The following is a 13,383-nucleotide window of genomic DNA, read 5'->3' as shown; positions in this document are numbered from 1 at the left end:
GCAGACAGTGCTAGAGTAATGCTTAGTGAAAAGCATCTTCCGAATCAATATTGGGCAGAAGCAATAGCCACTGCAAACTATTTGCTTAATCGGCTTTCGACAGAACCGATACAAGGTATAGCTCCTTATGAAGCATTCACTGGATATAAGCCACACATTGGGCATCTCTGCATATTTGGTTGCATAGCATATGCCCACATACATGATGATCATTACAAGAAATTCAATGCGAAGTCATGCAAATGCATCATGGTTGGCTACAGTGAAGAAAGCAAAGCATACAAATTGTATAGTCCCATTAACCGCAAGGTCATTATCTCCAAAGATGTAATCTTTGATGAGGAATCAGAATGGAAAACCTCACCTACACAGGAGATAGAAGCATCGACTTCACAGTCATTTAGGTTGATGAAGAAGAGCAAGAATTGCCTAAAACACCCTAAGCAGAGCCACAGCAACTCAAATGGTCTACTAGGGAAAGCAAACCACCAGCTAGATTGACATATGCTCAAAAAGGCAAAGCAATTCAGGTTGAAACCACCAACTATGCTCTTATGACTACCATCATGGCTACAGAAGAGCCAATGTACTTTGAAGATGCAGTAGACAAGCCAGAATGGCAAACTGCTATGAATGAAGAAATAGATGCTTTGTATAAGAGTAATACTTGGGAATTATGCAACCTTCCACAAAAAAAAAAGGCCATAGCAAACAAATGGGTATACAAAGTGAAGTACAAATGGAAGTATTCAAAGATACAAAGCCAGACTAGTTGCAAAAGGGTTTGCATAACAATATGGTCAAGACTATGATGAGACTTATGCTCCAGTAGCAAAGATGAATTCCATATAGTTCTTGATATCACTAGCGACACTCAGCAGATGGAATGTGTATCAGCTCGATGTCAAGAATGCATTTCTCAATGGTTATCTAGACGAGAAAGTCTACATGCAACAACCAGCAGGTTATGTTGAACCAGGAAAAGAGAATAGGTTTGCCATCTTAAGAAGAGTCTCTACGGCTCAAAGCAAGCACCCAGAAGTTGGTACAACAGAATCAATAAGTATTTTACTGATTTGGGATACATGAAGTCCAATGCAGATCATACTCTCTACTACAAAGTTCAAGGGGAAGACATTACTATTGCACTTTTGTATGTAGATGATCTGATTGTGACGGGAAGCAAGGATAGCTTCATTAGAAAACTGAAACAAGACTTATTTGTATTGTCTTGGAATTGAGTTCTTGAGAGATTCAAATAGCACATTCATGAGTCAGCTCAAGCACGTTAATAGTCTCCTGAAGAAGTTTCATATGGCAAGTTGCAAGATTGCAGCCACTTCCATGAAACAGAGTTTGAAACTTACTAAAGATTCAGAAAAGCCTACAATCAATGACAAGTACTACAGACAGCTCATCGGATCTCTTATATATTTGACTATCACACTACCAGATATTTGTTATGCATTAAGCTCATTTGCACAATTTATGACAAATCCAAAACAGTCTCATTGGAATGCATCCAAAAGAGTCTTGAGATACATCAGAGGTACAAGACAGTTTGGGATAGAATACATAAGAAGTCATCCACAGTTGCATGGATATTGTGACAGTGACTATGCCGAAGATCATGAGACCAGGAGATCGACACAGGAATGTGCATTTTTCATTGGTCAAGGTGCTATATCATGGTTGTCAAACAAACAGCCAACTGTTTCTTTGTCGTCAACTGAAGCAGAATATAGGACACTCACTATAGATGCATGTGAGGCTATATGGCTCAGAAGACTATTATCAAAAACAAATTACTTGATGAGTCAAAGTCAATAATAATATACTGTAATAATCAATTGGCTCAAGCATTGTGGCCAAGAATCCAGTATATCACTCCAGGACAAAACACATTGATGTCAGAGAGTACTTTATTAGAGAAAAAGTGTTACTTAGTGACATCACACTGCAGCATTGTGATAGCAAAGAAAATGTCACAGACATCTTTACCAAACCACTCGATAAAGAGCTATTCGAGAAACACCGACTAGCTCTTGGTTTGACGCAGAGGAAGGACATTTCCATTAAAGAGGTGTGATGAAATGTAATGCTCAGTCCTTCTTCGATTCCCTAGAATCACCATCTTGAGGAAAGGCCTACTTTATGATGTTGATCTTGAGGAAAGGTGTTCAGAGTTCACGCTCAACATCATGTGATCACGTGTGCATAGCACCATCATGTGATCATATGTACATAGCACTAACCCAATAGAGTGCTATAAAGGAAAGGGTTAAATCCCGTAACCCTAACCCTAAATGAATTTGTATATATTCTACATTTTTAACTAAATCTAGTATACAATTAGTCATTTGTGTGTGCTCTCTAGCTGTGTCCTCTCTCCTCATCTCCACTCTTCTCCTCTCTTTTCATATTTTATTAAAAGAAGTAGACTGAAAAATGCAAGAGTGACTTGGACTTGAGAGGGTAGACACCACCATCTTCTTGCTAGTTTGTTTAAGCATTCTTTTATAGGTGCATTAGAGGCCAGACTTGCTTTCGTAGTGCCATTTAAGGTTTTTGTTATGCTATTGTCCATTGTTGTGTATGCAATATTCTATTGCATCACATGGATCTATAACAAATTGTATAAATGCATTTGATTGCCATATATAGATTATGTATAATTATTAGCAATTTAACATATCAAGAGCAGCTCACTAGGAAAGTTCTCAGATTAGTTCGGATTTCCGGAGAGGCTTTGAGGTTCCATCAGAGATAGAAAGATTGCTCTTTTCCTTCAACTTTCTTTGCATGCGGGGATTGTCGTAAACAAATGGAAGGAGAAATTTGGAGCTGATCCTTCGTGTCATGGAAATGCATGTTACTAAGATTACCCAATATTGTCTCTTGGGAATGCAAGGAGGCTAGGACTTTTTGGGCAAGGACTTCTATATCCATTCCACTTTATTTATCACTTAGTAATCATATGCTTGGCTCTCTATAATTGGACCTTAGGTCTTATATGAAGGCAGGATTCATCATTGGCTTTCATGGTATAGTCTCATTTAGAATAAGTTTGTTGCTTGGGTATTATTCTTATCACTCAGTACGAGGGATGCTTGTAGATGCACTAAAGCCACCACACTTTCCTCCCTTAAGGACATCAAAGTAGTTTGCATCACTGAAAATAATAGTTTGTGGCTGTATCTTTGATATCAGTGGCCGCATGGTAGTTCCTATGGACTCGAAGATCCTTGTCAACGCATGGGTGTCCTTGTGTGTATTGATCATGCACCTGCGATAGCTAGCTTTTCAATCTGACCACACCACCCATTTTTTTTGCATCAACATATATTCTCATAACTCCCAATGCAAATCTGAGACATACCCATCCTCAGTCTGCATAAATGTTAGACATCAACACATAAGCTGCAGCATCCTTGTCATCCAATTGCACTGCATGGTCAAAGGCTAATCTTCCAAGCTCCACATTATCCCACTTTCGACAAGCACCTAATACTGTAAGCCACAATGCAATATTAGGACGGAAAGGCATCTTCTTCACCATTGACACTGCCTCATTTAACTGGCCTGCACGGCCAAGAAGATCAACCACTACAGTGTGGTGCTCAATAGTTGGTGTTACGCCATAGTCTTTGCTCATGGAATCAAAAAAATTCTGGCCCTTTTCCACTAGACCTGTGTGACTGCAAACTTTGAGCAAAATGGAGAATGTGACCTCATTTGGCTTTACTCCTTCTGCTTTCATTCTCTCAAGCATATGGAAAAGATTCTCACTTTCTCCTAGCTGGGCATATCCTGCCATCAGTGCACTCCATGTGACTACATCTCGAACTGGCAGCTTGTCAAACGCTTCCCGTGCTTCTCTGAGCCCCGCACATTGGGCATACATATCCACCAAGCTGCTGCCAACAAAGAGATCTGTTTCCATCCCCTTTCTCGAAATCTCAGCATGTATTTCGCGGCCCCTGTCTATGGCACCTATGGTGCCATAAGCTTTCAAGATACAGCTAAATGTGACAGCATTTGGAGAGACCCCCTCCAGTTGCATCTGTTCGAAACAGTTCAGCATGTCCTCGCCAAGCCCATGCTTGGCATATCCAGCCATTAGTGCATTCCATGAGACCTCATTTTCAACTGGCAGCTTGCCAAAGGCTTCCCGTGCTTCTGCAAGAGAACCACATTTAGTATACATATCCACCAAGGTGTTGCTGACAAAAAGATTTCTTTCCAACCCCTTTCTGGCAGTATGGGCGTGTATACCTCGGCCCTCGTCTATGGCTCCTATGCTGCCACAAGCTTTCAAGCTGCAAACAAAAGTTACAGCATTTGGAGAGAGTCCCTCCAGTTGCATCTGTTCAAGGCAGTTCAGCACTTCCTCACCAAGGTTATGCTCAACATATGCTGCCATAAGTGCATTCCAGGAGACCTCATTTCGAGCTGGCAGCTTGTCAAAAAGTTCCTGTGCTTCAGCAAGCACACCACATTGAGCATACATATCCACCAAACTGCTGCCAACAACAAGATCTCTTTCCAACCCCTTTCTGGCAATCTCAGCATGTATTGCACGGCCCTTGTCTATAGACCCAATGCTGCCACAAGCTCTCAAGCTACCAACAAATGTGACAGCATCTGGAGAAAGACCCTCCAGTTGCATCTGTTTGAGACAGTTCAGCGCATCCTCTCCAAGTCCATGCTCAGCATATCCTGCAATTAGTGCATTCCATGAAACCTTGTCTCGAACTGGAAGCTTGTCAAACACTTTCCGTGCTTCTGCAAGAAAGCCACATTTGGCATACATATCCACCAGGGTGTTGCAAACAAAAAGATTACTTTCCAGCCCCTTTCTGGCAATCTCAGTGTGTATTTGGCGGCCCTTGTCTATGGCTCCTATGCTGCCACAAGCTTTCACGCTGCAAACAAATGTGATGACATTTGGAGAGAGACCCTCCAATTGAATGTGTTCAAGACAGTTCAGCGCTTCCTCACCAAGCCCATGCTCAGCATATCCTGCCATTAGTGCAGTCCACGAGATTATGTCTCGAGCTGGCAGCTTGTCAAACGCTTGTTTTGCTTTTACAAGCAAGCCACATTTGGCATACATATCCACCAAGGTACTGCAGACAAAAAGATCTCTTTCTAGCCCCTTTCTGGCAACCTGGGCGTGTATTTCTTTGCCTCTTTCTGCATCTTTCAGCCTAGCACAAGCCTTCAGTACAGCCACAAAGGTATATTTATCAGGATGTACAGAATCCTCTTGCATTTTCTGATACAGGTTTAGGGCATGTTGTGATTCCCCGCATTCAATATAACCTGAGATAAGAGAAGTCCAAGAATATACATTCCTATCAACCAACTTGTTAAAAACCTGCTGAGCATCATGCATGCATCCAACTTGGATCAACATTGCCACGAGATAGTTCCCAAGAGATTTATGATCTTCCAGCCCACTTTTGCACATGCAGGCATACAAGCGCTTGGTATACGCTAAATTTTTCAGAGTTCTGCACTTATGCAAGGTGGATGTAAGCTTCTGAACTGAAAGCAACTGGGGCATCCGTTCCATAGACGTGAGGGCCTCCTCTATACTGAGCGTTTCCCAACTACTCTGCTCGTGCACTTTAGATGCGTTCATCTTTACTGCAGACCACAACGAAAGACGATTGGGTGTCGCCAGAAAAAAAGTCGCTCCTCAATCCGTAAAAATAAGGACAGCCCTTCTGAATCGAAAAAGCCCTTCCAAACCGGAATTACCCATGTAAAGACCAAATGAGTTAATCGTCAGATTTTCTCATATTTCAACAGTTGCAAATACGGGAGTACCTGTACGCAAATATGCCTCCACCACCACTCCTGAAGCCATCAGAGAGTTAGGACTTGATTGCCCGCGCAGATGAGTGCTTGATCATCATCTGACGTCCAAACCAGGAAATTCCAATGCCGCCAATTGGTGTTCATTAATCGATAAGGTTCAGCCACCCCCCGGTGCACCATTTCTCTTTCCCGTCTGCTGTCCCTTTCCGTTCGTAACTCCAGAGCCCCTGCGCAGTCTTCCCATTTCGCTTCTTGTCCTCTTCCCTTCCTCGTTGGAAGCCCTCGCCTCCCTAATTCCTTGGTATGTCCTTTGCCGTTTTCCTCGTACGTCGTCACTGCCCAATCGCAAGCGTCATCCAGCGTTGTCAGGGTCATCTCCAATAGTAGTGGAATTCTTTGTGGGGGGTGATGGATTTGAAAGGAGGCTAGAGCGCTATGTCCCATTGGAGGAGGAAAGTTTTTGGCCCTCCAAAGAAAGTGTTGGTTTTGGCCTGCCATAAGGAAGGCTTACTGAAGGTTCGATTTGGCGATGCCACGAAATTCATTTCGGTTTATTTTTATTAATTCGGTGGAATTATAGGATTGGTGCATGCAACTTTCTTCTGATGTCCACGTGTCGGGTCATTGCGCTCCACTTCAATTCATTGCCGATTTCTTTGGAGGCGCATCTTCTCCTCACGTCCTTTTCTTGGACATTTACCATGTGCGAGCCTGCGAGGATTTGGTGTTGGAGCAGTCGGTGATCTGCGTATGGGCTCTCCTATGGATGGACCTGCAATATGGTCTGTTCGTCGAGGTAAACTTCAAGAAATTCAACAAAGAAATTGAACCACCAATCAACATTTTGGAGGGAAGACACACACAAATGTCTGGTGACACTACAAGTGCACAAGACCCGCACGCAAATGTCTACAACCTCAGCATAGACCTCGAGAACTGCAAACAACAAACTCGCAAGGAAAACCTTGGAAACTTCTCAGTGGCATTCATACCGAATGAAAAGTACTTCGAGCAACTTAGAAAATTGAATCAGCAACTAACAAAGAATACTGCTCGAAGATGTGATGCTAAAGAAACGCCTTTATGACAATCCACCGCTGTGCTTATTCTTGTTAGGAAATGCAGGTACAGGCAAAACCCACACACTACTGCTATTAATCCAAGCTTTGCAATGGCACTATTCGCACAAGAGCTTCACCAGTGCAGAATACCCAAGGATTTTGCTATTGGCTTACACTGGAAAGGCAGCATACAACATTGGCGGTACAACCATACACTCTGCACTTCATTTGCCATTGCTCGCGACAACTTACAAAGGCTTGACCACAGAAAAGCTACAACTTCTTTCAGACTTGTACAAAGACGTGGAGATGATTTTGTTCGACGAGATCTCCCTAGTAGGCCAAAACACTTTCACGACAGTGGACATGCGCATGCGTGAGATCAAGCACAACCACCTACATCCCTTTGGAGGTGTTGATGTTCTGATGTATAGAGACTTGTGCCAGGCAACCCCACGAAAGAAAGTTGGATATTTTCAACCAATAACTCAACATTGGCAATAGCACCTTCCGTATGGAAGGACAATGTTTTGTACTATGAACTTGACGTACAAATGCGCCAATAAAACAAAGACTTCATCACAAAACTGAACAAGCTCTGTGTGGGGGACCACACTGCAAGGGACATTAGTGCCTGGGGCACCAACTCAATATGTGATATGTTACTACCCTCGTTTAAAATCTAGGGTATTGGGGGACAAGGTCCATATATTATATGCATGGATTCCCTTTAAAAAATTCGAATATACAAGGGAAAAATATGAAAATTTCATCGCCTCCCTCCCTCAAAATATAAGGTATATAGCTTGAAAAATATGCAAGTTGTTAAGATTTGTACATATTTTTCATAATATGTGAGGCTCAAGGGGGGGGGGGTTTCTTTTGGATGAGGAGGGGTAAAACAAAAATTACGCTAAAATATGAAAACCCATCTCCTTTCAAATTAATGTAACTTTTGTTGAGATATCGAGCTCCACTCGCGATATGCCAGGGTGACTGTTGTGCATTTATGTCACCGACCTGTTAGCTGGAGATGCGGTTGGTACACCGCCCACGAATAATAGCTGGATGACAGCTATCCTTATCTACTCTAGTTTGTGGCTCAGTTAGTATGCCACCTTAGTTAGTTGAGTTTGGTTTGAGACCCACATATAGGGTTCTTCTATTTCTTTGTACTAGAGTTCTTTTTGGCTTTCACAACTAAGAAGAGGAAAACTGTTTTCAGCCTCCACCTTTGTGTGTATTCCCCCATTGTGCATGTGAGAAGGCCGCAAGTGAGACTCCTTCCCTCTCTCCCACAATCTTCACATGGTATCAGAGCCTTGTTCGTGGTAAGGAGCTCAAGAAAGCAAGCCAAGTTCATGGTGTCCTGGTAAGAGGACCAGTGTTGCTTTCCTATTTCGAGTTTGGGAGCAAATCTCTGCAGGTAGCACAGCTAGAAGTGCAGGAGTGCACTGTTTCACATTGAGATGCCCTTCGCGGTGTGGCGAGAGCGCAGTATATGCTGCGGGAGAAAGGGGGAAGCCCTCAGTGACTTTATTTTTTTGATTTGAGGCCGTTTCGGGGCCCGTTTTGAAGGCGGAAGTTCTTCGCAGGCACTCAGAAAAAGGCCCTGTTTTTTGCTGTGCGACCACTGCTGTGCGACCACTGCGCGGCTAGTCGGTGGAAAGGTGCCGCAGAAATTGCATCGTATGCCTGTGTGCAGAGATATTGGGAGTTGCAGATTCATGCCTGTTGCCTGTTGATGCAAAATCGTCACTAGGAAGTGACTGTGTGGTGAAATACCACTTTCGTCAGTTTTGCAGATCTGCCCGTGTGAGGCAAAAGCTGTGTTTTTTGCAGTGACAGAATATTTTGCAGTGTTCTGTAATGGCATCTGATTCTCTTTCACAGATTGTCACTGAAAAGCTTGATAAGAATAACTTCCAGGCATGGAAGTTTAGAATGACGAATTTCTTGATGGGAAAAGGCTATTGGGAATTCATTACAGGAAATGAAGAAGAACCTGTTCTTCCTAATGTTCCCAGTCAACAGGAAATGCAGGCATTCAAAGGATGGCATGAGAGAGCCAGGAATGTTATGTACTGGCTGTCTATCAGTATTTCGGACTCCATGATTGTGCATATTCAGGATGCAAATACGCCAAAGGAGGCATGGGATACTTTGGCAAAAATGTATAGCACAAATACGCAAGCCAGGAAAATGCAACTCAAACAGGAGTTGCACAATGTGCAGAGAGAAAATTTGAGCATAAATGACTACCACATGAAAGTGAAGAAAATTGCAGATGCACTTGCTTCCATTGGGTCGCCAGTGGATGATGACGATTTGGTTTCTGTGACCTTGAATGGTCTAGGAAAGGATTATGCACAGTTCCAGACATCCATTGCCGTCCGTGAAAACTTTCCTGATTTTGAGGAGTTGATTGCTCTTCTAATTTCTGAAGAGCAGAGAAATGGGGGTGCATCTTCTTCAGCAGGAACTTCAAAAGAAACTGTCTTCTACTCAAATGCTGGCAGAGGTAGAGGCAGAGGTAGAGGAGGCCGATCTGCAGGCCATGGTAGAAATCAGAATATGCAGCAAACGCAAGAAAACCAGTCCTATGCAGGAGGACATGGGAACTCTAGAGGCAGGGGGAGCCAAAGAGGCCGTGGTGGATGGCAGAGAGGCCAAAATGCAAACAGCAATATTGAATGCTACTATTGTGGCAAAATGGGTCATATGGCTAAGGACTGCTATAAAAAGCAGAATGACATTATGAGTGGAAAATTGCAGCAAGGCAATTATGCATCCTCTAGTAGACAGGGTGATGACAGAAATGAGCATTTGTTTATGGTGCAGCATATGACAAATTCTGTAACAAGTGCAGAAGAAAGCAATGATGTGTGGTATGTTGACTCGGGTGCGTCAAACCACATGACAGGTCACGCTGAATGGATGCAGGATGCAAGAAAAATGGAAAAACCAGGATTTGTGGAGACTGGTGATGATACTGCACATCCTATTGTGCAGATTGGCAAAATTCCTTTGTCTATGCAGGATGGGAAAAAGAAATACTTGTCTGATGTATTTCATGTCCCGAACATCACCAAGAACCTGGTTTCTGTTGGTCAGATGGTTGAGCAGGGCTTGCAGGTCAGATTTAATCCTCATGGATGCTTTGTTGAGGATATGAAAAATAATGGTCGCTTGATAGCAAAAGGAAAGAAGAAGGGCAGGATGTTTACGTTGGATGCGGACATGCCTGAATTGAGTGCAGCAATGTTTGCACATGGGACTGGTGTAGTTGCAGATATTGATATCTGGCACAAACACATTGGTCATGTTAATATACAGCGACTTAAATCAATGCAAGCCCAAAATATTGTTGCAGGATTGCCTAAATTCAAGGTTGCAGAAATGCACAAGGTTTGTGAAGCCTGTCAATTTGGGAAACAGGCAAGGAAACCTTCTCCTAGGCATGTTCAAGAGAGTAAAAAGCCATTGGAATTAATCCACTCTGATGTGTGGACTACAAAAGCTGCATCTATTGGAGGCTGTCACTATTTTGTCACATTTATAGATGACTTCAGCAGAAAACTGTGGGTGTATTTTATGAAAAAGAAAAGTGAAGTGTTTGGGCACTTCAAAGCTTTCAAAGCTATGGTTGAAAAAGAAACAGGCCTGCAAATAAAATGCCTAAGGTCAGATGGAGGGGGAGAGTACCTCTCAAATGAGTTTGCAAGGTTCTTGCAGGAGCATGGTATAAAGCAGCAATATTCATGCAGTCATACCCCACAGCAAAATGGAATTGCAGAAAGAAAAAACAGGCATATTGGAGAGGTATCTCGGGCTATGCTAAATGAAAAAGATCTACCAGATTATTGTTGGGCTGAAGCAGTTGCTACAGTATTCTATATAATGAACAGGACTCCCACTGCAGCAATACATGGCATGACGCCAGAGGAGATGTATACTGGTAGGAAACTAGATATTTCTCATTTGAAGATTTTTGGTTGCATTGCCTATGTCCATGTGCCAGATGAGTTGAGGTCCAAGTTGGATCCAAAAGCTGAGAAGTGCGTCTTTATTGGTTATTCTCTGCAGCAGAAAGGGTATAGATGCTATAACCCTTCTACACGTAAGTTCACAGTGAGCAGAGATGTTGTTTTTGATGAGATGAGCAGCTGGTATAAACCAGTAAATGTGATGATTGATGTAGATGCACAAAATGGTAATGCTGCACAGAATGCACAGCAGCAATCACAAAATATCAGTGGACCTGGAGTGTCCTCTACCAGTGGTTCACATGCTTCGCCATGGACAGGCAGATTGAGATCAAGAGAATCCCCTCAAAGCAATGCAGAGAGTGGTACGCAGGTATCACGAAAAGGAAAAGAGAAGGTAGATCAGCCCATGTTTGATGTGAATGCAGGCTCGGGGGGGTCACTCATCGTATGTAACCCTATCACGTGAGTTCAACAGAAGGATATTTTTTATTTCTAAAATTTACAGAAATAAATATACATAAGGGACTATTTAAAATAGTTTTGGAAAAAATTTATAGATTTGTATAGAAAAGGGGTACATTTTATTAATGAAAAAATTTACAGATAAGGGATTTTAAATATAGGCCTTGAACGCACGTGATATAGAGGGTTTATACATAGTGACCCCCCTGAGAATGCAGGTCACTCTTGTGTGGATGGTGAATCCAGTGGCTCAGAACAGAGCATTGATGATGAGTTGGGTATTCCTTCTGTTGTTACACCTGGAGTAAGGAAGACCAGGGATGTTTTGAGAGCACCTAGAAGTGAGCCTATTTTGCACAGGTCTACCAGGGTTAGGTATCCTGTGGATAGGCTAAAATATGATGGATTTACAGCCATTCACTATGCCTATATGTTCAAAGTGATACAGGAACCAGAACCCACTTCTTTTGAGCAAGCCATGGGAAATGAAAAATGGGAGAAAGCCATGGATGAAGAAATGGATGCCTTGGATGCTAATGCTACATGGGAATTGGTGCCTTTGCCTAAAGGCAAGAATGCAATTGGCTGTAAGTGGGTTTATAAGATCAAGCACAATGCAGATGGTTCTGTGAATAGATACAAGGCAAGATTAGTTGTCAAGGGGTATGCATAGACATATGGCATTGATTATGAAGAAACTTTCAGCCCGGTTGCAAGGATGGCAACCGTACGAGCAGCCATTGCTATGGCTGCATCAAAGGGATGGTCTTTACATCAGATGGATGTAAAGAATGCCTTCTTGCATGGTGATTTGCAAGAAGAGGTCTTTATGGAGCAGCCAGCAGGTTATGTTCATGCTACTCATCCTGAGTTTGTTTGCAGGTTGAAGAAAGCCTTGTATGGCTTGAAGCAAGCACCTAGAGCATGGTCTGACAAGATAGGACAGTATCTTGTCACTATTGGCTTTCAGATTTCCAAGGCAGATTTCTCACTCTATGTGAGAAAAACAGAGAAAGGGATTATGCTGCTGGTCATTTATGTTGATGATTTGATCATCACAGGTGATAGTGATGAAGATATCCTTCATGTGAAAATGCTATTAAGGCAGAAGTTTGAGATGAAGGATTTGGGAGAGCTGCGTTATTTCTTGGGCATTGAGGTGATTAGATCACCAAGTGGGATACAGCTCTTGCAGAGGAAGTATGGATTGGACATGCTATCCAAATATGGGATGACAGGTTGTAAGCCTATTTCAGTTCCTTTGGAGCAGAATGTGAAGCTGAGCGCAGATGCAGGTGAGCTTCTGGAAGACCCTACTATGTACAGACGCATAGTAGGAAGTTTGATTTACATGACTATTACCAGGCCAGATTTGAGCTATGCTGTTGGGTTGGTAAGTCAGTTTATGCAGGCTCCAAGGAAACCGCATTTGGATGCGGCTAGACGCATACTCAGGTATGTGAAGTCCACATTGCAGTATGGACTATTTTATGAGGCTGGGGTTCAGATACAGTTGCATGGATACACTGATGCTGATTGGGCTGGTAGCATTTCTGATAGACGATCTACCAGTGGATATGTGTTCTCTTTTGGGAGTGCTGCAGTCACTTGGAGCAGTAAGAAACAGCCTACAGTTGCCTTATCGAGCAGAGAGGCTGAGTACAGGGGTGCAGCAATGGCTGCATGTGAGGTAGCTTGGTTGCATAAGCTACTCTATGATATGCATCAGTCTATAGATGGGCCAGTTGTCATTTATTGTGAAAACATGAGTAGTATACATTTGGCAAAGAACCCAGTCTTTCATGCCAGAACAAAGCACATTGAGGTGCATTATCACTATGTGCGGGAGAAGGTTTTACTAGGTCTCATTGATCACAACCATGTTAATTTGAATAATTTGTACACTTGGTATATTGTTAAATCATCTCATAATCAAGATTTTGATAGGTTTTTTTACTAAAGGGATTTGGCGCCCCAGGCATAATTGACCTCAACAAATTGTACTATTGTCAGCGAACAACACCTGAGGACGTGCCTCACTTGTT

General features: G+C 42.7%; 1 protein-coding gene across 1 annotated transcript; it reads right to left on the bottom strand.

Annotated features, from left to right (window-relative positions):
- Positions 1-2,923: 2,923 nt before the first annotated feature.
- LOC147879631 (pentatricopeptide repeat-containing protein At3g03580-like) lies at positions 2,924-6,283 on the bottom strand. Its single transcript, XM_087372168.1, has 2 exons — positions 5,836-6,283; positions 2,924-5,652 (listed from the first exon to the last, which is right to left on the bottom strand). The coding sequence occupies exons 1-2, from the start codon at positions 5,873-5,875 to the stop codon at positions 3,386-3,388; spliced, it is 2,307 nt and encodes a 768-aa protein (XP_087228294.1). The 5' UTR covers positions 5,876-6,283; the 3' UTR covers positions 2,924-3,385.
- Positions 6,284-13,383: the final 7,100 nt, after the last annotated feature.

Source organism: Dipteris shenzhenensis, chromosome 33, assembly GCF_047967505.1.
Source record: "Dipteris shenzhenensis isolate YYH24624 ecotype China chromosome 33, Dip_SZ_1.0, whole genome shotgun sequence".
Lineage (NCBI taxonomy): Eukaryota > Viridiplantae > Streptophyta > Polypodiopsida > Gleicheniales > Dipteridaceae > Dipteris > Dipteris shenzhenensis.
This window is presented reverse-complemented; position numbering and strand designations above follow the sequence as displayed.